We start from the raw sequence: 27,320 nt of genomic DNA, 5'->3' as shown, positions 1-27,320 counted from the left end.
TAGAGACTTTTGTAGCCAAAGACAGACTTACTGGATTACAATGGTCAAGATAATGTAAAGTAATGCCAAAAAAATTTAAGCAAAAGAATGGCTACATAACTACTTCCATCTAACCAGTATGTCCACATGTCAAAAAGAAAAGTCTTATTCATATGACCATAATAAAAATCTTAGACAAAGGTATTCTGAAAAGTGACAATTTAGTACAGATATTACTTTAAAATGAAATTTAAAATTTAAGCATTTCATTCAGGTATAACTATAATTTTGTATAATGTAAAATTACCTAACTATTTCTGGCTAAACACAGCACTTACATGTTTTCTTCTCCAACAATGCACATTGCAGAAAGGAGTTTAACTATATCCGTCATCATGTTAGTTTGCTTGGGATCAATTGCTTTGATCAGCAACAAAAGGCTTCTCTCTTCTCCCAAAATTCTTTCCAATCCATACTAAACAACAGAAAAACAGTTGTAAGGAGAGTTGGAGGGAATCCAAGTGACTGTATCAAATACCTAGTAAAAGACAGCAACAGTTCCCGTATTTCAAATGCTGTGTTGTGTGGTCAACATGCTGGAGGGAAGGGATGCAGCTGACGGCTTGAGAGGTGGGCCCATGTGAACCACATGATGTTCAACAAAGCCAAGTGCAGGGTCCTGCACATGGGTTGGCGCAATCCCCAGCAAAACCACAAGCTGGGCAGAGAACGGATTGAGAACAGCCCTGCCGAGGAGGACTTAGGGGTGTTGGGGGACAAGAAGCTCCACATGAGCCAGCAGTGTGCGCTTGCAGCCCAGAAAGCCAACCATGTCCTGGGCTGCATCAAAAGAGGTGTGACCAGCAGGTCGAGGGAGGTGATCCTGCCCCTCTACTCTGCTCTCATGAGACCCCACCTGGAGTACTGCATCCAGCTCTGGGGGCCCATTACAAGAAAGGCATGGACCTGCTCGAGTGGGTCCAGAGGAGGGCCATGAAGCTGATCAGAGGGCTGGAGCACCTCTCCTATGAAGACAGGGTGAGAGAGTTGGGGTTGTTCAGCCTGGAGAGGAGAAGGCTGTGAGGAGATCTTATAGCAGCCTTCCAGTACCTGAAGGGGCCTACAAAAAATCTGGAGAGGGACTGTTTACAAGGGCATGGAGTGATAGGAGAAGTGGCAATGACCTTAAGCTAAAGAAGGGTAGATTTAGATTAGATTTAAGGAAGAAATTCCTCTGTATGAGGGTGGCGAGGCACTGAAACACATTGCCCAGAGGAGAAGTGGATGGCCCCTCCCTGGAAATGTTCAAGGCCAGGCTGGATGGGGCTTTGGGCAGCCTGATCTAGTGGAGGGTGTCCCTGCCCATGACAGTGGGTTGGAACTAGATCATCTTTAAGTCCCTTCCAACCCAAACCATTCTATCATTCTATGAAATGAAATTTAGGTCCATCAAATACTTAATAAAAAAGATAAATGAGAAAAAAGTCCAAAACAGGTCACTTACTCTGTAATAAGACTATATATCAGCATCAAAAGTTTACACTATTCTTTGCGTATATTTCTGCAGAGAGGAAGTGGCAGCAGAAATATCTTTAAACCACAGCTGACCAACATACCACTTCTCCAAACTACACAGGCTTATACCCACTGATGTACATTATCTGACTGAACTACAGTAATTTAGATTTCCAGATCAAATAAAATCCCATACCTTATTATTCATGAAGGCTCTCAAACACTGTATAACCTTATGCTGACTCCTCTTCACAACTTTGTCCTGGCTGAATAAATAAAAAATTTACTGTAATTAAACACTGTTTATATATGAAGAAAAGCTGGCAATTTTATAGTAAATCATCCTTACTGTTTTGTCTCAACCAATCTTTCCAAAACATCCAACAGCAGCCCCAGACCTTCTCGGCCAAAGTTCTCAACCCAGCTAGGGACAAAAAAAAAAAAAAAAAAAAAACAAACAAAAAAACACACATTAAAAAAAAAACCCAGACATTTCAAAGACTAATTACAATGAATGAAATTTGTCAGCATAAATACAAGGAGCATAACTGGATCATCACCCAAAATTAACTCTTTACTCAACAGAAGATCGCATTCACTCATTGACGCAATTAGATAACCTTAAATTAAAAAAGATTAAAAAATTTAAATAGTCATTAAATTTAGTAATTTTATTTTAAAAATTAGCAACTACACATTCTTTAGCACAGAACTGTCATAGAAAAACCCTTGCAAAGGAAGAGAAGAAAACCAACAAATTTCTACTGTTCTAGGCTCTCCTGAAAAGGTCAGGATCCAACCATAAATGGCAAAAAAAGAAGGAAAAGCCTAAAGGAATTGCAGAAGGGGCTGCTTGAGATATTAATCCATAGGAATACCTCCAAGTGCACACGACAAAAATTTCAAGTTTCAGCTATTGCCAAAGCAAATCTTTTGGTGAGGTTAAACCTGGACACCTCTTTCTAAATGAGACAGCTCCTTCACAGTCCTGTTAACTATTGCTCAAAACCCCTTGATATCAAATAAAAGTAACTGTGTGACTGACAGCAGTACTGCAGCCAATCCCTTCATTATAGCTGTTGGTCTTGCTGAAACTATGATGTTTGATCAATTGCCTAACCCTAAAGTTGATGGACAACACTATCATTCATAGTCATAACAGAAAGAATATTTTCATAGAGTCATAGAATCATTTTGGTTAGAAAAGACCTTCAAGATCATCAAGCGTAACCATTAACCTAGCACTGCCAAGTCCACCACTAAACCATGTCCCTAAGCACCACGTCTACACGTACCTCCAGGGATAGTGACTCAACCACTTCCACGGGCAGCTTGACAAGCCTTTCAGCAAAGACTTTTTTCCTAAACCTCTCCTGGAGCAACGTGAGGACATTTGCTCTTGTCCTATCACTTGTTACTTGGGAGAAGAGACCAACACCCACCTGGCTACAACCTCCTTTCAGGTAGCTGTAGAGAGCAATAAGGTCTCTCCTCAGCCTCCTTTTCTCCAGGCTAAACAACCCCAGTTCCCTCAGCCATTCCTCATAAGACTTGTGCTCTAGACCCTTCACCAGCTTCATTGCCCTTCTTTGGACATGCTCCAGCACCTCAATGTCTTTCTTGTAGTGAGGGGCCCAAAACTGAACACAGGACTCGAGGTGTGGCCTCACCAGTGCCAAGTACATGGGGGACAATCACTTCCCTAGTCCTGCTGGCCACACTATTGCTGATACAAGCCAGGATGCTGTTGGCCTTCTTGGCCACCTGGGCACACTGCTGGCTCCTATTCAGACAGCTGTTGACCAACACCCCCAGGTCCTTTTCTGCCAGGCAGCTTTCCAGCCCCTCTTCCCCAAGCCTGTAGCATTGCATGGGGTTGCAGTGACCCAAGTACAGGACATGGTACTGAGCCCTGTTGAACCTCATACAGTTGGCCTTGCCCCATCCCTCCAGCCTGTCCAGACCCCTCTGCAGAGCCTTCCTACCCTCAAGCAGATCAACACTCCCACACAACTTGGTGTCATCTGCAAACTTATTGAGGGCGCACTTGATCCCCTCTTCCAGATCACTGATAAAGATATTAAAGAGAACTGGCACCACTGCTGAGCCCTGGGGAACACCACTTGTGACTGGCCACCAACCAGATGTAACTCCACTCACCACAACTCTTTGGGCCCAGCCATCCAGCCAGTTTTTTACCCAGCAAAGACTACATTCTTCCAAGCCATGGGCAGCCAGTTTCTTCAGGAGAACGCTGTGGGAAACTGTGTCAAAGGCTTTACTAAAGTTTAGGTAGGCAACATCCACAGCCTCTCCCTCATCCACTAAGTGGGTCACCTCGTCATAGGAGGAGATCAGTTCATCAAGCTGGACCTGCCTTTCATAAACCCACGCTGACTGGGCCTGATCACCTGGTTGTCCTGAGTGCCATCACATGGCACATACAAGATGATTTGCTCCATAACCTTCCCTGGCACTGAGGTCAGACTGATAGGCCTCTAGCTCCCCAGATCCTCCTTCTGGCCCTTCTAGTACATGAACATCATACCAGCTACCCTCCAGTCAACTGGGACCTCCCCGCTTAGCCAGGACTACTTGATAAATGATGGAAAATGGCTTGGTGAGCACTTCTGCCAGCTCCCTCAGTACCCTTAGGGGGATCCCATCTGGCCCTATAGGCCTGTGTCTGTCCAAGTGGCGCTGCAGGTTGCTAACCATTTCCTCTTGGATTATGGGGGTTTCATTCCGGTCCCTGTCTTCCAGCTCAGGGGCTGGGTACCCAGAGAACAACTGGTCTCACCATTAAAGACTGAGGCAAAGAAGGCATTAAGTACCTCAGTCTTTTCCTCATCCTTTGTCACTATGTTTCCCCCCACATCCAATAAAGGATGGAGATTCTCCATAGCTCTCCTTTGTTGTTAATGTATTTATAGAACCATTTTTTATTATCTTTAACTGCAGTAGTCAGATTAAGTTCTAGCTGGGCTTTGGCCTTTCTAATTTTCTCCCTGCATAGCCTAATGACATTCTTTTGCTCTTTAACTTCATCATCTGTGTAAGGCACAGATATTTTAAACTTCAAACTTCTAAAAAAATACCACTGGAGGAAGGAGAAGTTGGCTGCAAAGGCAACAAATATCCATATACAAGCAAAGAGACTGTAGAGTTTATTTCGTCACGAAATTCCTTTCATAAAGGGTGAAGTTATGTAAATTCATCCCATAACTGAATTTTCAAGTACTTGAATACTCTTCTCTTTCCATAAGAGGCAGGAATATTTCCTGACACCTTTAGTCAACTTTCCATAGTACTACCATAAGACAAGTCCTTGGATCTCTTATTATTCTATGATTATCGTCCTTGGCCAAATAAACAGAAAATTATTTCAGAATGGGTATCTCTTCCAAACTTTTTCCCCTTTTAAATTAGCACATTGCTTTTATGTATTAACTGATTAGAAATCATCTCTATTTAGAACAAATATACTTAGCATGATGAACATGTAATACTTTCATCATCTTCATCATCAAATACTTTCTGTGCACTCTTTGAATTATTAGTTTAAAAAAAGCTTAAGCTGAAGAAATCTCTTGTCATGTATGTCATGGTTTAGCCCCAACTGGCAGCTGAGCACCATGCAGCTGCTCACTCACTCATCCCCATCCCCCTTGTGGGATAGGGAGGAGAATTGGGGGGGGGGGGGGGGGTAAAACTGATGGGTTGGGATAAAGACAGTTTACTAGGACAGCAAAGGAAGAGGAAAATAATGAGAATAATACTAATAAAAGAATATACAAAACAGGTGATACACAATGAAATTTCCTCACCACCTGGAACCCAATGCCCAGCCTGTCGCTGAGCACTGACTCCTTTTCCCTAGCCAGCCCCTTCCCCCTTATATACTGAGCATGATGTCATATGATAGCAAATATCCCTTTGGCTAGTTCAGGTCAACTATCCTGGCTGTGTCCCCTCCAAGCTTCTTTTGAAAATTAACTCTATCCCAGCTGAAAACCAGGACCATGTATTAACAAAATAAAGTCTCTTATGTGAAAAGGAAGCATCCATTCTGCAAGATCAGAAATTCAACATCAAGACACTGACCAGAATTAGTAAAATAATTACAGCGTTCACTTTATTTGCATCATAGCCTCTCCACTGTTTTCTCCATTTTGTCTATTTACATGCCTTTGTACACATTGGGTAAAATTTATTTATCACCACTTTTGACTAGTAACCAGAATATTGGTTCCTGTAATGGTGGGACCTTACCAGTGACAAATAACAAGCGATTCTGTTAGAAATAACCCAAGGGAGACACAATAACTCTTTTGAAATACATAATACTTCCAATCGCATCATAGGATGGGATTAAACCGTTCTTTGTATCTGCTAGATACAGAACTGTAATGGACTTAAAATCATACGGAGAGAGAACCGGATCAGATGCTTCTATATGTTTTTCCCATAAAAGTAAATATATATGAAAATAGATTTTCTCCTTCCTGAATGGGTGTTTCGTTCTGAAACAGGTTACGCAAATAACTGTCAATTGGTTTTGGTATAACTGCCCATATCTGACCTAAAGATGATCCTTCTAGACATTTTTTAGCACATTTTGTATTAGACAGAGTTGTGCGCAGCCACTTTGTCCTACATCCAGCAGCTGAGGATGCTGTGAATGACCAAGTGCCTAAAATACTGTTGCATTATTACTGACCTTTCTGCTTCCACAAAAGAACAAAGATTACTTACAGTATCCAGAGCAAACAGCTTTTTGTCAGTCTGACACAATTTCAAGCTATTAGTGTCCCTAACTGAAATTTATTAAAAATATCCTCTTAATGAAAAGACCTAAATCTGCTGCAACTATTATACAAAAGGAGAAGAAATAGTTGTAGATAATTAGTTATCTGTAATACTACGTACAACTAGATCACGGAACCACTTTTGATGAATTGTGTTGGTAACTGTGAGGTATAACACCCCATTTATTTACCTGAAGAATAGTGACCAAGATCAGTGGATACATTTTCCTTTTGAAGCTTTCTTTTTATACTGATGGAAAATAAATACTACTTTTTACAGTAAGCCATAGATTTCAATACAATTTTTTAAGTACCAGGATCAAACTACTCTATATTACTTGATTTTTCCTCTGTGAACTGAAAATACATTTTACAAAAATGACTAACTGAAAACAATGTTGTAGAACCACTTCTTGCATTAGAAAATAAAACGTCAACAAGATTAAAAAGTTAAGTTGATTAAAGTATAGTAATGGGAAAAACAGCAAAAAACTCTAAATTATATATTGTCAGAAAGATCACATCCCACAAATGTGAAGATTGTCAGGCTAGATCCAATCTAAATTTAATTCTCATCCTGTTAAAAAAGCATAAATTTATTCTTTGTTATTATACATGCACAAAAATAAAATCCCAAAGTTTTATCAGTTATCTCTCATTGTCCATATCATATGAAGCTGAAGTTAAAAATAACCATGGATTTATAGCAGCTGGACTGGAGTTCAGTATTTACATGTCAAAGCAAGTTCTTACTCAAAGATCTGGCTGCAGATATGAAAATCAAGGTCATCAATACCTGCATCCAATGAATATCAACTGTCCTTACTCATTAGAAAGAAGGGGATGTGGTTTAAAAATGTTTACTCTGCAAATTTTTTAGTATGAAGAACAGTATGAGGCTGTCACATTTTTGCTGGTATTGTATATAAGCCCTATGGAAGAACTTAGTTTTTTACTAAGGCTATTTTAAAATGTTCTGTTTAAGTCTAGTGAAGTGTATCTTAACAGTCTTTTTCAGCACCACTCAATACATCAGAAGACTGTTTCAGAATCCATACGTTCTATTGGTTGTGATTCTTCTTTTGATTTGTAGACTAAAATGCATTCATGGACAAGTAGTAGAGATTTATCAAACTGCTGCCTACTTAAATACATCTTCTCTTGTGTTTTTGCAAGCCACAGTCACTCTCCTTCTAATTCAAACCTCTCAAATCCAGACCTATTTTTAAGCCACACATTCATTAACTTAATAATGAGTTTCGCTCCAATCCAAGCATTACAGTTCTTTTATGTTGTCTCTTACACTCTGCCTAAAGTTTCAAATTGAAGTTAAATTTTAATAAATTACAGTCAAGTTAGGACTTACATTCAACTGTCTAATTTTCTACCTACCATAGTTTATATTTGACCAAAGTTAAAGTTGCAATCTAGAACTACTTGTACCAATAAGTTAAAGAAACTAATCTCTCAAAAATATCAGTGCAATACTTCGATATCAACACTGCTTCATACCCTTCTAGCATGCTTTGAAGGATTGACATAAAATACACTAAGCTTATGAAAATGAAATTCATTTTTCCATTTCTCCATGAAAAAAAGCACTTGCTTTTTTCCCCTCATATCTACAGATTTCTAATCCTTTCCTTACTCAAAAGTGAAACATTTGTGGAAATCCTGCTTAGTCCAAAATTTCGTAATATTTAGTTGCTGTAAAACTTTTAAGTTTCTGTACTTTGTTCTTCCAGATAATATTCATCACCAGACTTTTGGTACTGATCAGATGCTCCATTAGAACATCACAGTCCAATTCAATTTGCATTCTTTATCAAATGTCCCAAGTATAGACCAATGGCCTTCTCTCATAGCTGGCCTCCACATTCCTTATTCTGATACCATTTCTCCATCTTCCTCAGCCCTTCATGTCCTATCACATTGCACGGTGCTGTCAGGCAGAACTAACACCTCACCAAGATCATGGGGTTTGGTATGGTTTGGGGGGGTTTTTTTGGGGGGGTGAGAGGGATTAACTTTTCTCTTGGTGTGTGGGAAAGGGGCAGGAAAGAGGATCACATACAAAAAGACGAAACTATCTAGTCATACCAAGAACAAAGAGGAGAGATTGCTCTCAACTTAGGTAGTCATACATTTGTGCTTCTATTTCCAGACACATAATAACAAGGAAAGTTTTCTTTGTTAAATCAACATAAGTGTAAATTTAAAAAATCTCTGGGGTTGTGGGTTGCTGGTTTTGTTTTGTTGGTTTTTTTAAATAAAGAAGGGGAAGCAATACTGTATCAAAAAGTAGCTTCACATTTATGGAGGAAGCATATCTTCCGTAAAACCCCTCATCAGAAGAACTCAAGTTAATATACAGAATGTTTCTTCCCATGTGAACCATTACATATTCTAAGTAAGACAATCCAATTCAAAAACAAATTAATAGAAGAAGGAAACACCCATTGAGAAGAACCACATCAACAACATGCCAAGCTAGATGCAGAAAGTTGTCTAATCCTTTTTTAATCACATTCCATCACAAGCATCCCCAACATTTCACTTCCATTATTTTGAATGAAACCTAAAACAGTTTCCCAAAATCATATGTTCAACCATAGGAACTCTAAAACAAAAGGTTGTAAATAGAGTAGAATAGAAAAAAAAGATAATTTAAAAACTTAAAGCCAGCATCCACAAATCAAGCTGCATGGATCAAATCAAAATTAAACATAAAGATTGATATCAATGTTACAGTTAGAATTCCTGAAGAGTTAGCCTTTTTTTAAAAAAGCACAGGTAAACTAACATGCTCTTTTCTGTACAGATAAACTCCATTGATACAGCAAAAATTACTAGAAGGCAGCAAGGAAGAAAGCCTAAAGCACACTGGACAGAAGGAGGTGCAAACAATTAAAAATACATACATCTTCTGGCTAACAAACTTACACCAGGGTGTCTATCTCCCATTACAGAGCATCCTCACAAAGTTAAAAGATTAAAGAGTTAAGAGAACATTTAAAAAATACTACTAAAAAAATCTCTTTTGACAATTTAGCACTAGAAAATAAAGCAAACTGTTCCGCACTACAGTTGTTCTGCATTCTCTTAGCATTATCTTGTACAGATCAGTGAACTCTACTGAAAAACAGAACTACATAAGATACATAATCAATGAAAAAAAAAAGAAGAAAAAAGGTACAATCATTCACTAATGCATGCACATTCATTAAATGGAAAACCTTGAAACATGCACATCTACAGATCCATTAATTTTAATCCATTAAGAAATAAGAATATGATTAATCTTTGCAATATGTGTTAATGATGTTACCTGACAGGATTACTAGTCAAGGACACACGGAGAGATTCTAAGCAAGTGACTAGTCTTTCATCTGTTGACCCAGATTTTAATTCCTGAATAAACTCTTGGGGTGAAATCTTCCGTCTGTTCTTGAGACTTCCCTGAAATACAGAAAATACATTCATTTTTTATTTGACACATATAGGACTTGGATAGATTATTAATGACTAACCTTCATTTCTGTTCCTCGAAAAAAGAGGGGGAAAAAAAAACCCCACAATTTAGTCCTAAACTTGTAACTGTTTGTTGTTCATCTATTATATATGCTAAATGTTTACTATATTTTTTGTCAATTTATGAACAAATTTATAATCAATAGTCAAAAGCAGCAAGCATCAAATGTAGAAATGTATCACGCACACTCAGTGAAATACAATTGATGTAATGAATGGATACTGTTTATTCACTGAAAAGTCTTAATTTTCAATACTCAACAGAAGGAAAGAACCAATTGTGGGGTGCTCTGAAGAGATCACAGGGCACATGTCCAGAAGGGTGACTGCAGTCATATGAGAATACAGAGGGAAGAACCAGTGCACCAGAAGAGTACCCAAGATGTTATTTCAGTAACTTGAATTCTTGCAGATAATGTTGTAAAACATTTTTCCCTTAAAGATTCTTCAGATGATGAATAAATGAAACTGGGATTATAAAAATAGACTAGCTTTGGCTTTAAGGGCTAAAGCAAAAGAACTAAAAATACGAAAAACGTAGAGAAAGACGAAAAGAGAAAAAGAGGAGGGAAAAGAGAGGAAAAAGAAAAAGACTTCTTTAAAACCATTGAAGTTCTAAAGATAAATCCCGGCTCCTCATTTGTTGTATTTGCCATCTGTAAGAATCCAGTGCAACACACATATGACTATACATGCAGTAACATAAGGACACTTACTCAACCTTTGGGTTTGGACTTTGCCCTGCTTTCTGGGTTTTGCTCTTTTTGGCAGGTGGGGAAGCAAATGGGGACATGGAGAACAGGGAGATAGAATGCAAAATGCAACACTGCAAAAGTAGTTCTGTGCAAACAAAATATTTTCTGTTCCAACTAATATAGGTTGAAAGACACTGAATGTGACTCATCATTGTATCTGTGGTGTCAAATGTCGCTTAAAATAAATTCAAGATATTAATGACTCTTCTCAAGGATATATAGTATCCATTGTTTTAAACAAAGCAATGGTTATACTGAACTAACGAAGCTCTACAATTTGCAATTAAAATGGCAAATCTAAGGCGTTGACCCTATTCTTAAGGGTCTTTTTTTTTTTTTTTTTTTAAGTAGGGGCAAAGACAAAATTTGTAGATGGTGGAAACTAAGTCTATTCCATCTAATATCCATTTATGACATGAAGAAGTATAGATATATTTCTACAAAAATATCTAAATTTAAAAAGAGAGGCATACAATGGAGTATACACCCTATATGTGACAATTCACTGGAAAGACTCTTTTTGAGAGCAGAAGCACAACTATTCTGTCATGTAGCACTAAGGAGAGTTAGTAACTAATACTTGCTTATCTAGTGGCTTAAGTCAGGAGTTGAAGAGTATTAGACTTGCAGTGCAATAACAACTTGAAATTATCCACTGTAAATGGTGAGGCAGTCTCATTATGTTATTATACAGAGCTTCATACAGAAGATGTTTTCTCACTTTGTTAGATTCTCAGGAAGTGTTGAAAAATAAACTTTTCTCCTCCTGAAGTAGATGATGAAATAGTTTCTAGCAGAGAGGTGAAGTTAAAAACCAGGAAGAGTGGCTGACAAACCAGACTGTTGTGTTGCCATTCAGAGGGACCTCCACAGACAACAGAAATGGGCAGAGGAATTGCAGGGAGGTCCAGAACAGGAAACACTAAATCCTGAGCCTGGGGAGGAATAATCCCATGCACCGACACGTGTTGGGGCCACCGAGCTGGAAAGTAGGTTTGTAGGTAAAAAAATGGGGGTTCTGGTTGATGACAAGTTGACCAAAAGGAAGTGCATCACCAGCTGGTTAAAGGGATGCTCCCTCCCCTCAGCTCAGCAGTGGTGAGACACATCTGTAGTACTGTGTCCAGTTCTGGGCTCCACCTCAAAAAACATCTAGTTGGCAAACTTATTCCATAAACAATTTACACTCTTGACCAAGATGGTATTTGCTTGCACTTCCATAAGGCAAGAAAGCTCAGCCCCCCCTACAGCTTTGACACAGCTGTACCTAAAAAGGAATGAAAAACACAACTGGAGACAATCTCCAAGCCAAATGCAGAAGATCCTAAGCAAAACAAAAAAAGCATATATAGCATTAAGAACTAAATATCAGGCTTGATAAAACATGAAAGCTAGTATACCGTGAGCTGCCCAAAACACTACAAATTCACTGGATAAGGCTAACTGGTGACAAAGGTTTCTGTATGGTTGTTCAAGAGCTTATATACTGAGCACATCCATCCTGTCACAATAACTCCCAAACATTTTAAGACTAGACAATCAGGGGAATTTGAGTTATGGCTGTGATATAAGGAGAAAATTGTTACAACTGTGGTTTAACAGATAATCAGAGCCATGCCTATATGCATGTGCAGCACATACAATTCCCATGTGATCCTGGATCTTGCCAGCTAGTATCTCTATAGATGAGATAAGGGACTGACTAGAGACAAGATGACCAAACTAATACCTAGCAGCCTTCACGACAAAGTATTTAACTAAAAGTTACAGAAGATCTCTAGTCGGAAATTTCAAAAAGTCCCAGAAATTCTCCTGGCAGCTCCTGCTGTGCATAGACTAGTTGATAAGCACTACTTGTATGCCTAAGCATATGGATTAATATCCTGTGTGGAAAATCTGTCATTTCCAGTGACTTCCCCCAGCAGCTCCTGCTGCAAAATTGACCAAGCTGTATATAACTAAGATACTTATAAGCAGTTAGTAAAATTGCTTGCTTTTGATGCAGAAACAGTCATATAAGAAAGTCATATGGACAGGCCATACAGTTAAGATGGTTAGAAGATATTTTGAAAATAATTTAACATAAACAATAGCAATGTGTGCAGTGTGAAAGGTCACATGGGATAAGAGCCCAGCCAGACTATAAGAATCCACTAGAATGGTATTTCGGTGTTTCATCTGACATATCCGAAGACAGTCTCACAAGCAATGGAGACTCAAATCAACATCCAGACAGTAACCAGCCATCCCGTTGCAGACTCAGTTCCCCACCTGAACGTTACATTTTGCAAAAGATGCCAATGAACTGCGAACGTCTGTACAACATACCCACAGTACCAAGTGCCACTTATTTGTCATTACACAAAGGTTCTGCAACATAATAAGAATATGATACATCTGCCAGTCCTTAAATAAAATGAGAGCTGCATTAGGTATCAATTGTGAAACTGACTATATTAGCTATATTTCTGCATGGGAAAAGCTGCTTAAGTTCAAAATGCTCGAGTTAACCGAGAAACAGGAAATATCTTGAGGCATCAGTGCCTCTAGAAATTTAATTGCTCAACTGAAGAACAACTGGTCTGTGAGCAGATGCAGTATGAAGTCAGCATTAATTAATTCAGTTAAAACATTACAACGGAGTAAACTGCACAACAAAAACAAAATCTTGTGAAGAAAACTCACTTTAAAAAACAGTTTGTGTGTGTTCAACATACAGAACAGTAAAACTTATGGTAGAGTAACATTATAGCAATGTTGCTTTTATTTCCACTTGGGTATAACTCCCTAACATGGAAATTGATTTTGGCAGTAGTGAGAACAGCTGTGTGAGGTGTGACCAGGTGAACAATCTGCTCAGCCTGGTGGCAGAGCTAAGAGAGGAAAGTAGAAAGGTTAAGGAGCATCAGGGAGGCTGAGAAAGAGACAGACCAGACAGACCATGCTCTGCCCTCCCTGAAACAGAAACAGGAACGGCCGCCAGAAAAAAAAAAAAAACACAAGATCAAGGGGATCCTGTATCCTCCCCCCACCAGGCTGAAGACAGTAGCTTAAAGGAAAGGAGTGAATGGAGGCAAGTCCACACTTAGTGCAGCAGGCGAACCTCCTCCTTGCCCACCTCACCCTCCCCAGGTGCCTCTGTACAACAGGTATGAGGGTCTGGATGAGGAAGGCCAGTCAACAGATAATGTGGATGATGGTCCATCTACACCAGAGGTGTCACCAAGGTCAGAAAGGCCCACCCCTCACAGAATCACAGAACGGTAGGGGTTGGAAGGGACCTCTGGAGATCATCTAGTCCAACCCCTCTGCTAAAGCAGGATCACCTACAGCAGGTTGCACAGGATCACGTCCAGGCAGGTTTTGAGTATATCTCCAGAGAAGACAACTCCACAACCTCTCTGGGCAACCTGTTCCAGTGCTCTGTCAGTATCAGTGTCTCCTCCTATCACGGCTGCTTCCACGAGGAAGAAAAGGAGGGTTATAGTTGTAGGCGACTCCCTTCTAAGGGGTACAGAGGGTCTGAAATGCTGGACAGACCCTCCTTTTAGGGAAGTCTGCTGCCTCCCTGGGGCCTGGGTTAAGGACATTACTAAGAAACTTCCTAGCCTGGTACAGCCCTCAACTATTACCCACTACTACTTTTCCATGTGGGTGGTGATGAAGGCACAACGTGTAGTCCAAGAGCAATCAAAAGAGACTTCAGGGCCTTGGAATGGTTGCTGAGGGAATCTGGTGAACAGGTTATTTTTTCCTCTCTCCCTCCAGTTGCAGGTAGTGACATTGGAGGAAATATATCAATACACGGCTCCATGGCTGGTGTCATCATCACAGTTTTGTGGTTTTTGATAATGGGATGGCCTACACAGCATCAGGCTTGCTGGCATCAGATGGGATTCATCTTTCTCAAAGGGGGAAGAGGGTCTTTGCCCAGGAGCTTGCAGAGCTCATTGACAGAGCTTTGAACTAGGCTTGAAGGGGGAGGGGGATAATATCAGGCTTGCCTGCAACAAGCTGTAGGATGATATACCAAGATTAGAGGGACAGAGTGCCAGTGAGGGCCCTCAGCCTGTTGCTCACAAATGCGCTGGCTACACTGCAGCGCACTTGGAAGACTAGCAGAAATGAGCCAGGGGCTCCTGAGGTAATAGGAACCAACAGGGAAACGATGGTGAAGTACCTCAAAGGAATTCCAACCACTCCAGCCAGTAAGTCAGCTTCATCAGGGGCCCAACTGACATGCCTTTATGCAAACGCAAGTAGCATGGGGAATAAACAAGAGGAGTTAGAGACGTGGGCATGCCTGCAGGGCTATGAACTTCTTGGCATCACGGAGATGTGGTGGGATGGCTCCTATGACTCGAATGTTGGAATGGAAGGATACAGGCTCTGCAGGAAGGACAGGTAGGGGAGACAAGGAGAGGGTGTGGCTCTCTGTATCGATGAAAACTGGCCAGTATACAAGGATCACCTCCTCCAAGCTCTGGAGCGCTGCATCCCAACAAAGAGGAAGTCAGGCAAAAACGCCCGGAGGCCTGCATGGATGAACAAGGAGCTCCTGGACAAACCCAAACAAAAAAAAGGAAGCCTACAGAGGGTGGAAGCAAGGGCAGGGAGCCTGGGAGGAATACAGAGAAACCATTCAAGCAAGTTAGGAAAGCTAAGGCCCTGACAGAATTACATCTGGCCAAGGACATCAAGGGCAACAAGACAAGCTTCTACAGGTAGGTATGTCAGTGATAAAAGGAAGACTAGTGAATATGTGGGCCCTCTCTGGAAGGAAACAAGAGACCTGGTTACCCGGGATATGGAGAAAGCTGAGGTACTCAATGACGTTTTTGCTTCAGTCTTCACCAGAAAGTGCTCAAGCCACACCGCCCAAGTCACAGAAGGCAAAGGCAGGGACTTTGAGAATGAAGAACCGTCCACTGTAGAAGATCAGATTCGAGATCATCTAAGGAACATGAAGATGCACAGGTCCATGGGACTTGATGAGGTGCATTCATGGGTCCCAAGGGAACTGGCAGATGAAGTTGCTAAGGCACTCTCCATCATATTTGAGTTCAGTCAAGTGGTAGTTCAGTCAAGTTCCCACTGACTGGAAAAGGGAAAACATAACCCCCATTTTTAAAAAGGGAAAAAAAGAAAGACCTGGGGAACTAGAGGCCAGTCAGTCTCATCTCTCTGCCTGGCAAGACTGTGGAGCAAATCCTCCTGGAGACTATGCTCAGGCACATGGGAAATAAGGAGGTGACTGGTGACAGCCAACATGGCTTCACTAAGGGCAAATCGTGCCTGACAAATTTGGTGTCTCCTTCAACAACGGGGTTACAGCGTTGGTAGATAAGGGAAGACTAACTGATGTCATCTACCTGGATTTGCGCAAAGCATTTGACACTGTCCTGCATGACATCCTTGTGTCTAAATTGGAGAGACGTGGATTCAATGGATGGACCACTCAGTGGATAAGGAACTGGCTGGAAGGTCGCACTCAGAGAGCTGTGGTCAATGGCTCGATGTCCAAGTGGAGAACAGTGACGAGTGGCGCTCCTCAGGGGTCGGTACTGGGACTGGCACTGTTTAAGGTCTTTGTCGGCGGCATGGACAGCGGGATCAAGTGCACCCTCAGCAAGTTATGTAGTGTGATCAACATACCTGAGGGAAGGGAGGCTGTCCAGAGGGACCTTGACAGGCTGGAGAGGTGGGCCCGTGTGAACCGCATGAAGTTCATCAAGGCCAAGTGCAAGGTCCTGCACGTGGGTCAGGGCAATCCCAAGCACAGCTACAGGCTGGGTGAAGAATGGATGGAGAGCAGCCCCGAGGAGAAGGACTTGGGGGTATTGACTGATGAAAAGCTCCACATGAGCCGGCAGTGTGTGCCTGCAGCCCAGAAAGCCAACCGTGTCCTGGGCTGCATCAAAAGCAGTGTGACCAGCAGGTCGAGGGAGGTGATCCTGCCCCTCTAACTCCACTCACATGAGACCCCACCCGGAGTACTGCTTCCATCTCTGGGGGCCCCAGTACAGGAGAGATTGAGCTGTTGGAGTGAGTCCAGAGGAGGGCCACGAAGATGATCAGAAGGCTGGAGCACCTCTCCTATGAAGACAGGCTGAGAGAGTTGAGGCTGTTCAGCCTAGAGAAGAGAACAGCGTGTGGGAACTAATCACTACCTTGAAGGAGGAAACAGATCTCTCCTTTTCAACTGAGTACCTTGTATGGCTGCTTTGGGCATAGTGCAAGAAGCTCCATTGCCAAAAAGCAAGTGTAACGACAACCAAAGGAAAAAAAAAAAATATTGCAAATGGCACTCAAAGAAGGATCAATGAAACCAACCCCACTATAAGCTTCAATTCTTTGCAAATATTATGTTTCAGGAAGTTAAAAGCTAACATGAAAAATTTTTCTGTTGCAAGTCTTAACACCCTCATCATCGTGATGCTAAGATTCCAGCAACAAATGCGAATGCAGCAACTCCACACAGCCAGCCATGTCCTATTATCACATTATTTTTTAGATCAACCAACTGAAATCTTAGAATGTGTGGAGGTTAGGGGTGTCAGTGACATGTAAACCTCAACATGCTGTTTTGGGCTGAGAAACTTCAAGAATGTTGTGAGATTTACTAGCCTAATGTTTCCTTATTTCCCATTAAATATCTCTAAGAAAGAAGAACAGGCTAGACCTCTTCATCTTCTACTAAGGAACTTTTATGCTATAGAAGGACTAGTAGCTTTGACAAGCTCCTCTTGAATAAAACAACCTCCAGACAGTTCAGTTCTGCACTAGGCATCTACCTTCTTAAAAGTGCTACAGCAATACACTAATAAGGTACATAATTTAAATTACACGATAAGATAAATTACTATATTTAATATCTTCTTTTCTCAGTATTTAGTTACAATTACATATGGGCTATTTTTACTGATATCGCTACATGGATAGAGCAGTGAGAGTCAAAGAATCAAATATATGAATTCTAAAACAATCAAAAGTCTGAGGACAATATTAGCACTGCAGCATTTAGCACTTGAGTCAGTCCCCACTTTGCAAAAACCAGAGAGTTTTTCTTTATCAACTTAATGCTTAAACTGCCTAGTAAACAACTTCTTGCACTTCTCTAAAACAATCAGTAATTATCACAATAAGTAAAAAACAAGCACTGTTCATGTGCAACACTTTCATTATCAACTATTACATAGCATTGCAATTCTGTACTGAATTCTGTACTGAAGTCAAGTATGAAAAAGGCTAATCAGTTAAGGAATTGTTTTTAAACAGTGCTAAAAAAAGAAAAAAAGTTCACATGAAACTTTTCCAAGAAGTTTTCTGCAGAATCTTTCCATCTCCACTAATAGCCATATCTTTACCAAAAAGAAATGCTGTTCTGTGTACAGAAGTGAATATAAGTACAAGTGAATATATTTCATTGCAGTTTGTAAAATAATAAGATAGTGTCCTTTAAAAATGTTTGTGTTTATAAGAAACAAAAGTTAGTCAAAAGAATGTAACATGCATGCATCACTGTTTCTCTGCAATAGGAAATAATGTACACATTAAGTAATTTTTGGTACACAGGTACTTACAGACTTTGAAGCAGTGCTAATATATTGCATCACCATTTCTTTTTTGGTATTAAAATCCTTTTCTCTCAATGGCATCTTCTTGTCTTCATTTAAATTCATATCTTCCTACAATGGGAGGGGAAAAAAAAAGTTTTAAATGTCATCCAACAACACAGTTGTTGAATTACAAGAGACTGATTTTAAAAAAAATAGACAAAAAAAAAAGAACTTGAGCAACTGAAAGCTGTTATATAAACAGCTTTTCATAAGTTAGATGTTACTCAAAACCATAAAAATCTTTATCCGTCTTCCCTAACAACTCAGACTAAAAAAAAAGTCAACTATGCCAGGATAAACACGTTCATTGCAACTGTTACTAGCATAATCTTTTCTTAGCAAACACCTACTGTTTCACACACACTAAACTACAGAAAAGCATTATTTAATGCTTCCTAAAACAATTATAAATTTATTCAAACCAGTCTCTTAGAAAGATCTTTTAGTGATGTATCTGTTTGTTCTGTAATTCTGTCCTTCAGTTCCCAAATACTTAATCCTGCACAGCGAAATCTGCTTTGTCGTGAGAGTAGTTCACAAAATAATATTCACCTTCGCAATAGGTAAGGCCCAAATTCTTGATGATTTGATCCTTAAATCAACAACTTCAACTGTTATCAAAATCCCTATCACTCTTCATTCCTTCCAACATAAACCCGGAGGTCAAAAAGAGCAGATGCAGAAACATATTCAAAGCCACACAGCAGCCATTCATTAACGCTTCTGACACAACTTCTACTGTTCCAGCCTAGCAAAGCTCTGATCATTGTAATCAGTTCCACATCTGTGAGAAATGACATTTCCTATCATGCTGGAGGAAAAAAAAAAACAAAAAACAAACAAACAAAAAAAACCCCACACACAAACACACCCCCCCAACCAACCACAAACAAAAAAACAAACCACCCATGCCAAACAAAAAAAAAGCTGTATGAAAGAATTGAGGCACACACACATACGAGCACATACATCATTACTATGGTCACCCAAGCTTAGCAAGAATTACTGCAGTTATTTTCAGCTGAGACTCACAAGGTGAATCCCCATCAGTTTTGGCAGGAACAATGCTATACAATCAGTGGGTAACCATCTTGATATCAAAGCTATTTCACCTAGTCAGAAATCAAAGACAAACAGCAAGCAAACTCATAACCTTATATTTAAAAAAAAAAAAAAAAAAAAAAAAAAAAATCAAAAGACCAAAATTTTATACTACATTGAAACTTAAGTTTTCTTGTCTTTTGCTAGTTTTCATATTGAACAGGACAGAATCAAGCACAGTTCCTAGAAACATCTAGAGTTTTGTTTAACTCCAAGCTGTGAGAAGACATTGCAGAAAATGCTTGACCCATGAAGTTGAACCTCTTCAAAGTACAATTAGGGCAATTCTGTGTAGATTCTGGATTTTTCATCCCACAAATATTTTTGTTTTCTTTCCTTAAGGGCTAGAAGAAGTTCCCTCACTTCAGTCTAGCATGCATTTAAATTATTACTTATTATTTATTACATTAGTATTGTTATTGTTTTGATACTATATAGCATATTTATAGTATCAGATTTGTAGATTTGATACTATATATACACTACATTATTATTTGATTCTTTTAGTATCAAATAAGTAGAAGGTGCATATTGTAAAAAGTTGTTTCATCCCAGCAATAATAATATAATGTTTTGCCTCCTTGGCACCTAGCTTGTATATTGGTGTTACTTCCTGCATCTGAAAGTAAATGCAAAACAACTTTGTCTAAACAAGCTGGAAGAAAGGAGGCCACACATAGTTCAACCTTTTCTCATAGTTCTGTTCTTCAAAATTTTGCATTCCTTTGATCCAAAAATTCATAAACTATTAGCTTATGCTCAAACCAAAATTCTAACAGTGCATAAGGACATACATATTCCTGAATATCTTGCAAGTTGCCTCATACTAACTCAAATGTTGAGGACATTATCTTGAAAGAGCATGCTGCATTTTCTAGCTTTCTTGGATGAGAGCAAAACAAGAAACTACTATGATTTACTTAATGATGTGATCCAAAAATGGTGTACAGACTCAAATATCCATACTAAAATAAAAAAAATAAAATCATCAGTTTTAAATACACATACATTAAAAACACTGTTGGGATCATATATTGTATGGAAAGAGATAATTTTCTTCCAAGACACACAAAAAAGTGGAAATCTTTTTTGTGTGTATACACCGTTGGGGAAAAATGTGAAAGATATTCAAAGTTACCTGCCTCTATCAAAGCTTACAAAAGTCATCTTTTTTGAGATGAGAAAGAACACAATCAACCACAAAAAAATAGCATCTTTAGTATTTCAAAATCAAGAACTTGGAGTAATCATCTGCTTAAAAGAAGGGTACATGAAGGCTGTTAAGCATGCTGTTAAAGAGTCAAGTGGAAGCCTAAAAATTTAAACCAGTTACATAACAAATCAATCTAAATATTTTAATTTACTGGTCAAGCATTTTGCAGTTAAGTAATTAACTTTTACAATTCATCAATGAATTCCGACATTGATATATAGTTTTGGACATAAAGATTTGGGGACTGCTAAAAGGCATTTAAAACAAGAACAGATAAGAAAGTTCTTTTCAAGTTACTTCTTGAAATATTTTTTCAATAACAAATTCTTTCAAAGCCAGAAAAATACTACAACTTTAAATTCTCAACAACTGCTCAAAAATCTTTAAGACTTATCTAATGCACAACACCATATTTATGACTACTCTTATTACCAGGCAACATATCTGCTGAGATACACACATGATAATCTTTACTAGAAATTACTAAAAATCAAGTCCAGCTTGACATTACCAGATAAATTTGTTTTTTTCTGCAAGCTCCAATAAGTGTCTTTGGAATGCTGTGCCTCAGGATTCCTTTCCACAGGGATACAATTGTACAGCAATACTGGCTTCAAATGAAAATACATTTTACATGTATATTTAATAAGGGTAGCTGTATTTTATTTAATACTTAAATTGTATTTTTAAAACCTATATAAACAGAAATGTAAGAACACTAAAACCAAAGTATTCCATTTTAAGTTTCACAAAAATGTATGGCTAGGTCTTTCTCAGTGTTTTCTGAGAGTTATCACATCTTCAGTACCTTGCCTGCAACATGCCACAGGTTTGTTTTTTCTCATAACAACATTGAAATGCATGTATATCCTAGCTAAGGGGTAAGGAAAACAAACAAAGCTTTTCACATTAGCCCGTAGTTCATTCTTCTGTTTAAAGCAGTTTCGCAGTTCTTTCAGACATGCTCTTTTAAGTTTTCTGAAAAATAACTTCTAAACTTAAATAACAAAGAGAAAACAAAGGGCTTGTTTTTTCTGGGGAAGAAGGGGGGGAGGCTGAAGTAAGAAACCTGCCAGTAAAAACTATATTCCATAATCCTAGATGTAACAGTAGATTTATTTATAGGAAATACTCCATCTGTGTGTGCAGTAAAAAGTAATTTATTTGTTGTTTTTAACAAATGAAACATCATTAAAGCAAATTATTCATACAGATTAGAAGTATTCAGTGATACGAGGGGAACATCAGATGTGACAGTTTATAAAATACTTCAACTCCATTCTTTAATTTCTTCTTAACCCATTTAAACTTATCCTACAGGTGAGCAATACCTCTTTGGAAAATAAGAATAAGTTATTTCACATGAATATTTTCCTAATAGCACTAACAGAAATGAAAGGAGTTAAATGACAGTTAATTATTAGCTTTAACTGTCTGGTTTTATGAGCTCTTTCATAATTCTTGCTATCAAAACCACACGACACCTCTGCATAAAAGATTGGGAGAAGGAAGCAGTATGCATCCAGAAGAACCCAAAGTATCATGTAACCCATTCAGTGAAACCTCAGAATTTAGAAACTGCTCCCTTCAGCACTAACCAATTGACTATTTTTGTTTTGTGCAAAATTAGCTCTAAAAGCCTGGCTACAACATTCAAATTATTCACCACTCCACTTCCCCAAATCACTTAATTTGATCAGTACAGTAAACTAGAGGCTACAATATATAATTAGCTATGTAATCTACTGTGACTAAACTAGCTTTATTCCAGTCCATTCAAGTATGGATAATCTGAAGAACCCTTTCTGTATTACATGTTATAGCTAACATAACACTGATAAACTGTCTTTGATAAAACTGCTTTAAGTGCTTTGTTATTCAATGAAACTAGGAAAGCATTCAAATCATCCAGAATGTCATCATTACTTTAAAATATTTTTGCAAAGTGGTTATAAAATTGGAATTAATTGCTTCAGGATCCATGGATATAAGCATTTCTGTTTACCTAGACACACAGTAGTAGGTTTCTGAGGATTTATTGAAAGTTTCCTTTTTTTATGGCATAGTCTCAACATCACACATATCCTATGCCAGAATTTCTGTGGGATGGTAGAAAAATAGAACCTACACTTATGTAGCAAGGGGTGTGCACAGGGAGGCATACCGTAAAGTTTTATTAAAAAAAGTCTCCCGTTTCCTAACATTGGAACAACTACCATTCACAGTAAAATTTCTTAACAGAAGTAAAATATCCTCACCATTGGGCTATTAAAAAAAAAAAAGATGTACCATGGGAGAACAAGTACAAAGACAAAAGTTGATAATACAATAAATTAGTCCTCCCCTTCATCAGCTTAACTGTGAAAATCCTGAGCCTTGTCTCTCAGACATAGCTCTCAACAGTTCTACAAAAGCATCTTCAAAACTAAACTAACATTATTGAATACCAGTAATTACAAATTCCATAAAAGGTGGTTCTTTAATTTCCTCCACATCCCAGCCCCTGGTAGACCCTTTGTGTTTCAAGGGATACTTGCTGAGAGGCAGAGGAAGAAATAACAACCTTGGCATCACTCTCCTTGCTAATGTTCTCTTGTTCTCTTCAGACTGCAGTCACACTGTTCTCTTATGGCCATTCCATGTTTAGTTTTCAATAGCCCAAAATGTTGTCATCATCATCACGACAAAAAATCCTCAACCTATTGAGATGGTACCAATGCCACATGATCTTTCCAGCAAGTGACCTCTCTTTTGTAGCACAGTAACGATGACAGCTAAGGAAGGAAGCAAATTTGAGACTGCACGTGCAGACAAATGTTTTAGAAGCAAGAACTTAAAGTCTTTTTTGTGCACGTGACATGGAATATAAGCTCAGAACAAAACCCTGCCGTGACATTCAAAGGCATAAAATCCCTTTGTAAAAGTTTCATGTCATCTTGAAAGCAAGCAGGATTCCCCACTTCTGGTTCTTCCTCAAAATCCGTTGCATAACCATACTTGTAATAATCAGAAACCATTAGCTTCCATTTTAAATGTATTTGGAGCAAAATCTTGTCAAAATAATTCAAAGACCTCATTCTCTGAGAAACACCCTAAAAACACGTAATTGCAACTCACAACAACAAAAATATTAATAATTCACGTAATGATCAGAACATATGCACATAAGAAAGCTCCACTTATCAGGTAGCCATGTTGTCATTCTATAAAAGAAATCAGCATCTTACCATCATTTTTTCAAATAGTGCTATGATTTCTCTTTCTGACAGGGGTTTTGGAGCAAAATCCTCCGCATCCATAGGTGTGGATGACCAGTCTGTAGAATGTGACTGCTTCATATGTGGCAGAGGAGGTCTTTCCTTTTTACTTCCTGGAATTCTTATACTGGCAAATCTATCCAACTGAAAACAGAAAAGGTATAACTTATTACATACTGTTTTCATTCTATGTAACCCTAATTACGATGGGTGTTCTTGGAAGCTAAACATCCTTATTTTTTTCTCTGGTAACTTGCCTGTTATTTAACCATCTTATTTTAAAACATTTTCCTCAAAATATATATAGCGGTCAGTTGCCTTAGCTCTTGAGTTAACAGACCAGAATCCCACTATGTTATGCAGAAGTCATGCAGAACATGACAATTTTATGGAAAGTTTGGAGCAAAAGCTAACTACTAAACCAATTTATGAAGAGTTTTTCCCAATTATTACATATAGAGTAGGAAAAAGCAGGCTAATTTACCGAAAGCATAGTTTTAAAATGTTTTTTGCTACTCTGAAACATCTGTACTCCTAACATTGTAATAGAATACACGGATACGCAAAGAAACTACTCTTAATTAAAAGACAAGTTAGCATAACTAAGACATTGTTCTATTTATTTTTTATTTGGATTATCTTATCCAAAACTTCGTGCCTTTCTATGCTCCAATTATTTAGAAATTCATTTAGGAGAAGCATAAAAACCTTCAGCTCCTTTATTAAAGGCAAGTGGGATACATTAATCGTTTCATGAATAATTCTTAGGACTTACCACCAACACAAGACAATCGCTCTGACTTTAACTTTTCAAAAGCAAAAAAAAACTTCTTTGGAAAAGTGGTTTGGGTTGTGGGTTTTTTTACTGGTTAGCTATTTATCAACTTTTCAATAAAGACTTAGTAAGTGAAATTTTAAACATTTCATTGTTAGAGCTTGTGTGTTTTAATACATATGGGCAAGGACCAACAACACAAAAGCAGTTGACATACTCAGTGAGATGCGCTAAATCTTAATCATCTTTGTAGCAGCCTTTTGAACAGATGTGAACAGCAATATTACACTTGTCAACACAGAAGAAAGTTACGGTAGCATTTGATGCATAAGAGATTTTGGACAAGATTTCAACCATATCAATAGACTTACATCTTTGAAATGCTACGCAAAAATATTCTGAAGCTTTAATATATCTTGAAGATAAGTATCTTGAGATATTACTCAATAAGTACATCAAAGTTACCAAACTAAATGACAAGTAAAGTTATTATAATATCTGTGCAATTAAGATCGGAGAGAGCAAAGAAAATTAGTAGCAAAAATTGGATACAAGTGTTCCACTCTAGTCAGAGCAAGAATTGACTATTAGACATCCATGAAGAGAGGCTTGGAGGAAAAACAAAAGGACTTTAATTCTTCCTGCTCAAAATTGAAAAGGAACAGGTTTTGGAACATAGAAATAAATTGTAAGCCACTCACATACAGATGGTTGTAGTACATGCAAAAGCAGAAAATTAATATAGCATAAACACAAAAGAGCTCAGCATGGATGATGGGGCCCTTCAGTGTCACATCAAACCAGCAGGCAATGAGGAAAGCACACTCCACAGGCATAATTATATAGGCAAGACCCAGGAAGAAAGAGAATGCAACAAAAGCGAGGGTTAACATCATTGGAAGTGAAGTGTAGAAGAATAAGTAGCAAAAACCATCTTGAATCTTGACCAGACAGCAATTTCCCTTCGCGTCTTTAAAATCAGAAGCCTATGGCAAGCATGGGGAAATGAAGCCAGATTGCAAACTGCAATGACTAGACTGGAATCTTAAAAAAATTATATGACATGAGATTTTTCTCCTCAAACAATGGCTTTCACAGAACACTGATGAAAGACAGCACGCCTGCTCCAAAAAACGAGTTAGCCAGTAGCTTCTCCGTGCCCCACTGTTCACTATCAAGCATGTAACCTAAGAAACAAATCATGATATTTCAAGATTCTTCACACACCAGTAGAGGGAAGACACTTTGCCTGAAATAACAGATTTCAGCCCATGGTTCAGTCAGCAGACAATTGACTATATTAGGTTTAAGAGAGGTGTGACCTACACCCTTACCCATCTCTCCTGAAAAATATCTCAGCCCCTTCCTTATAGTCCAAGCTCCCCAAGTGTCCCCTCTTCCTTCCCCTGCTCCACACAGCAGCAGTAATAGCAGTTCTGGCCAGGCTGAACCACCCTAGTCTCTGCCACAAAATACCCCATGCAGTCCCGGAGCTACTCTTGCTCCTCTAGGAACAGCCAGTACCTGTTCAGGGATCAGAGCCAGTTCATCCTTGAAAATGGGTATTTCACTTCCTTTCACTTGTTCACATTTTTAGTTTATGCCTTGTTTAAGTTCCTCTTGAATGTGTATAGTAGATGTTTTGCAACATTACAGGTTAAGGCCATAACACTCCTACTCCCCATATTCACAAAATCCTGTATCACTTGTCATAGAGGAGGGAAGCATGCTCTTGGAATACATTTGATCAGGCAGAACATGTAAGACAAAGTGATATACTAGGATTATAAGCACATTTAAATATGTGTCAAACAAATTACTTTAAATAATTTAGAACAATGCAGCGTAAAAATAAGATTCCCATAGATTAAAAAAAAGGAAATTCACAACAAGCCCTGCACAGCAATACAGTGTGGATATTCCACGTATACTTCTCTTCTGAATTATACATTGACAGTGCTTCAAAAAAGTTAATACCTCTCAATATTCCATACATGTGAATAATTTCATGGTCCATGGAAAGCACTATACAGAAAGAATAGAAATTTTATTGCTTAGTTGCAATGAAATCTACCGCTGATGCTGCTGGCGATCCAAGTGCATAGAGGAGGAAACAGCGAAAATATAGTTCAATAATCTTCCATGTTACATCAAACACATTTTAAGTCAGGCTAACCAATAGGGAATAGCTAAAGCTAGCTTTGATACAAAGCATCACTACAGTTTAAAGCAGGTTTGGCCTTCTATCTTTTCTGAGGATGTCTGCCCTCTTTTTGTATTTATTTTACCAATAAATACATACAGACCCATACAGGAACAGTGCTGTAGGACAGTAAGTTTCTGAAAGGGACAAACTTTTCCCTTAGGGTCTTCGTAGGGCCAACATTAAAATTAACCAAAGAATAAACAGTGCTTCATATGGTCTTGATACAAAGGACTTCCACAGTAAAATCTCTTCAAAATTCTCAACACTAATATCTGTTTTGATGCACTGATGGAACTCAGAGTAGATTATCCAGAGTTAAGAGTTCAAAGGCAACAGGGAGCGAGAAGAAAATAAGAATGCAATTAAATACTTCTGGGCACTCAAAGGAGAAAGCTAGATTTTTTTTTTAATACACTACACAAAAACATAACAGGGAATCTCTAACCAGCTCGTTAATTCAAATGACAATCCATTCCTATCATCATAGCACAGTGTTACTGGAGATGAAGAAAACTGTATTTCAGATACATAATCTAAAAAGAATCAATAGTAAAATAATTA

General features: G+C 38.6%; 1 protein-coding gene across 2 annotated transcripts in view; it reads right to left on the bottom strand.

Annotated features, from left to right (window-relative positions):
- Nucleotides 1-27,320, bottom strand: part of DIAPH3 (diaphanous related formin 3) — a 257,984-nt gene that overhangs the window by 208,995 nt on the left and 21,669 nt on the right. For both annotated transcript variants that reach the window (XM_075741732.1, XM_075741731.1), the window contains 6 exons: nt 23,749-23,922; nt 18,172-18,276; nt 9,631-9,761; nt 1,844-1,918; nt 1,691-1,760; nt 318-454 (listed from right to left, as the gene is read on the bottom strand). In XM_075741732.1, the coding sequence (XP_075597847.1) occupies nt 318-454; nt 1,691-1,760; nt 1,844-1,918; nt 9,631-9,761; nt 18,172-18,276; nt 23,749-23,922 (692 nt within the window). The remainder of the gene's footprint in view (nt 1-317; nt 455-1,690; nt 1,761-1,843; nt 1,919-9,630; nt 9,762-18,171; nt 18,277-23,748; nt 23,923-27,320) is intronic.

The sequence above is a fragment of the Balearica regulorum genome, chromosome 1 (assembly GCF_011004875.1).
Source record: "Balearica regulorum gibbericeps isolate bBalReg1 chromosome 1, bBalReg1.pri, whole genome shotgun sequence".
NCBI lineage: Eukaryota > Metazoa > Chordata > Aves > Gruiformes > Gruidae > Balearica > Balearica regulorum.
Note: the sequence above shows the minus strand (reverse complement) of the source record. Positions and strands in the feature narration are given on the sequence as shown.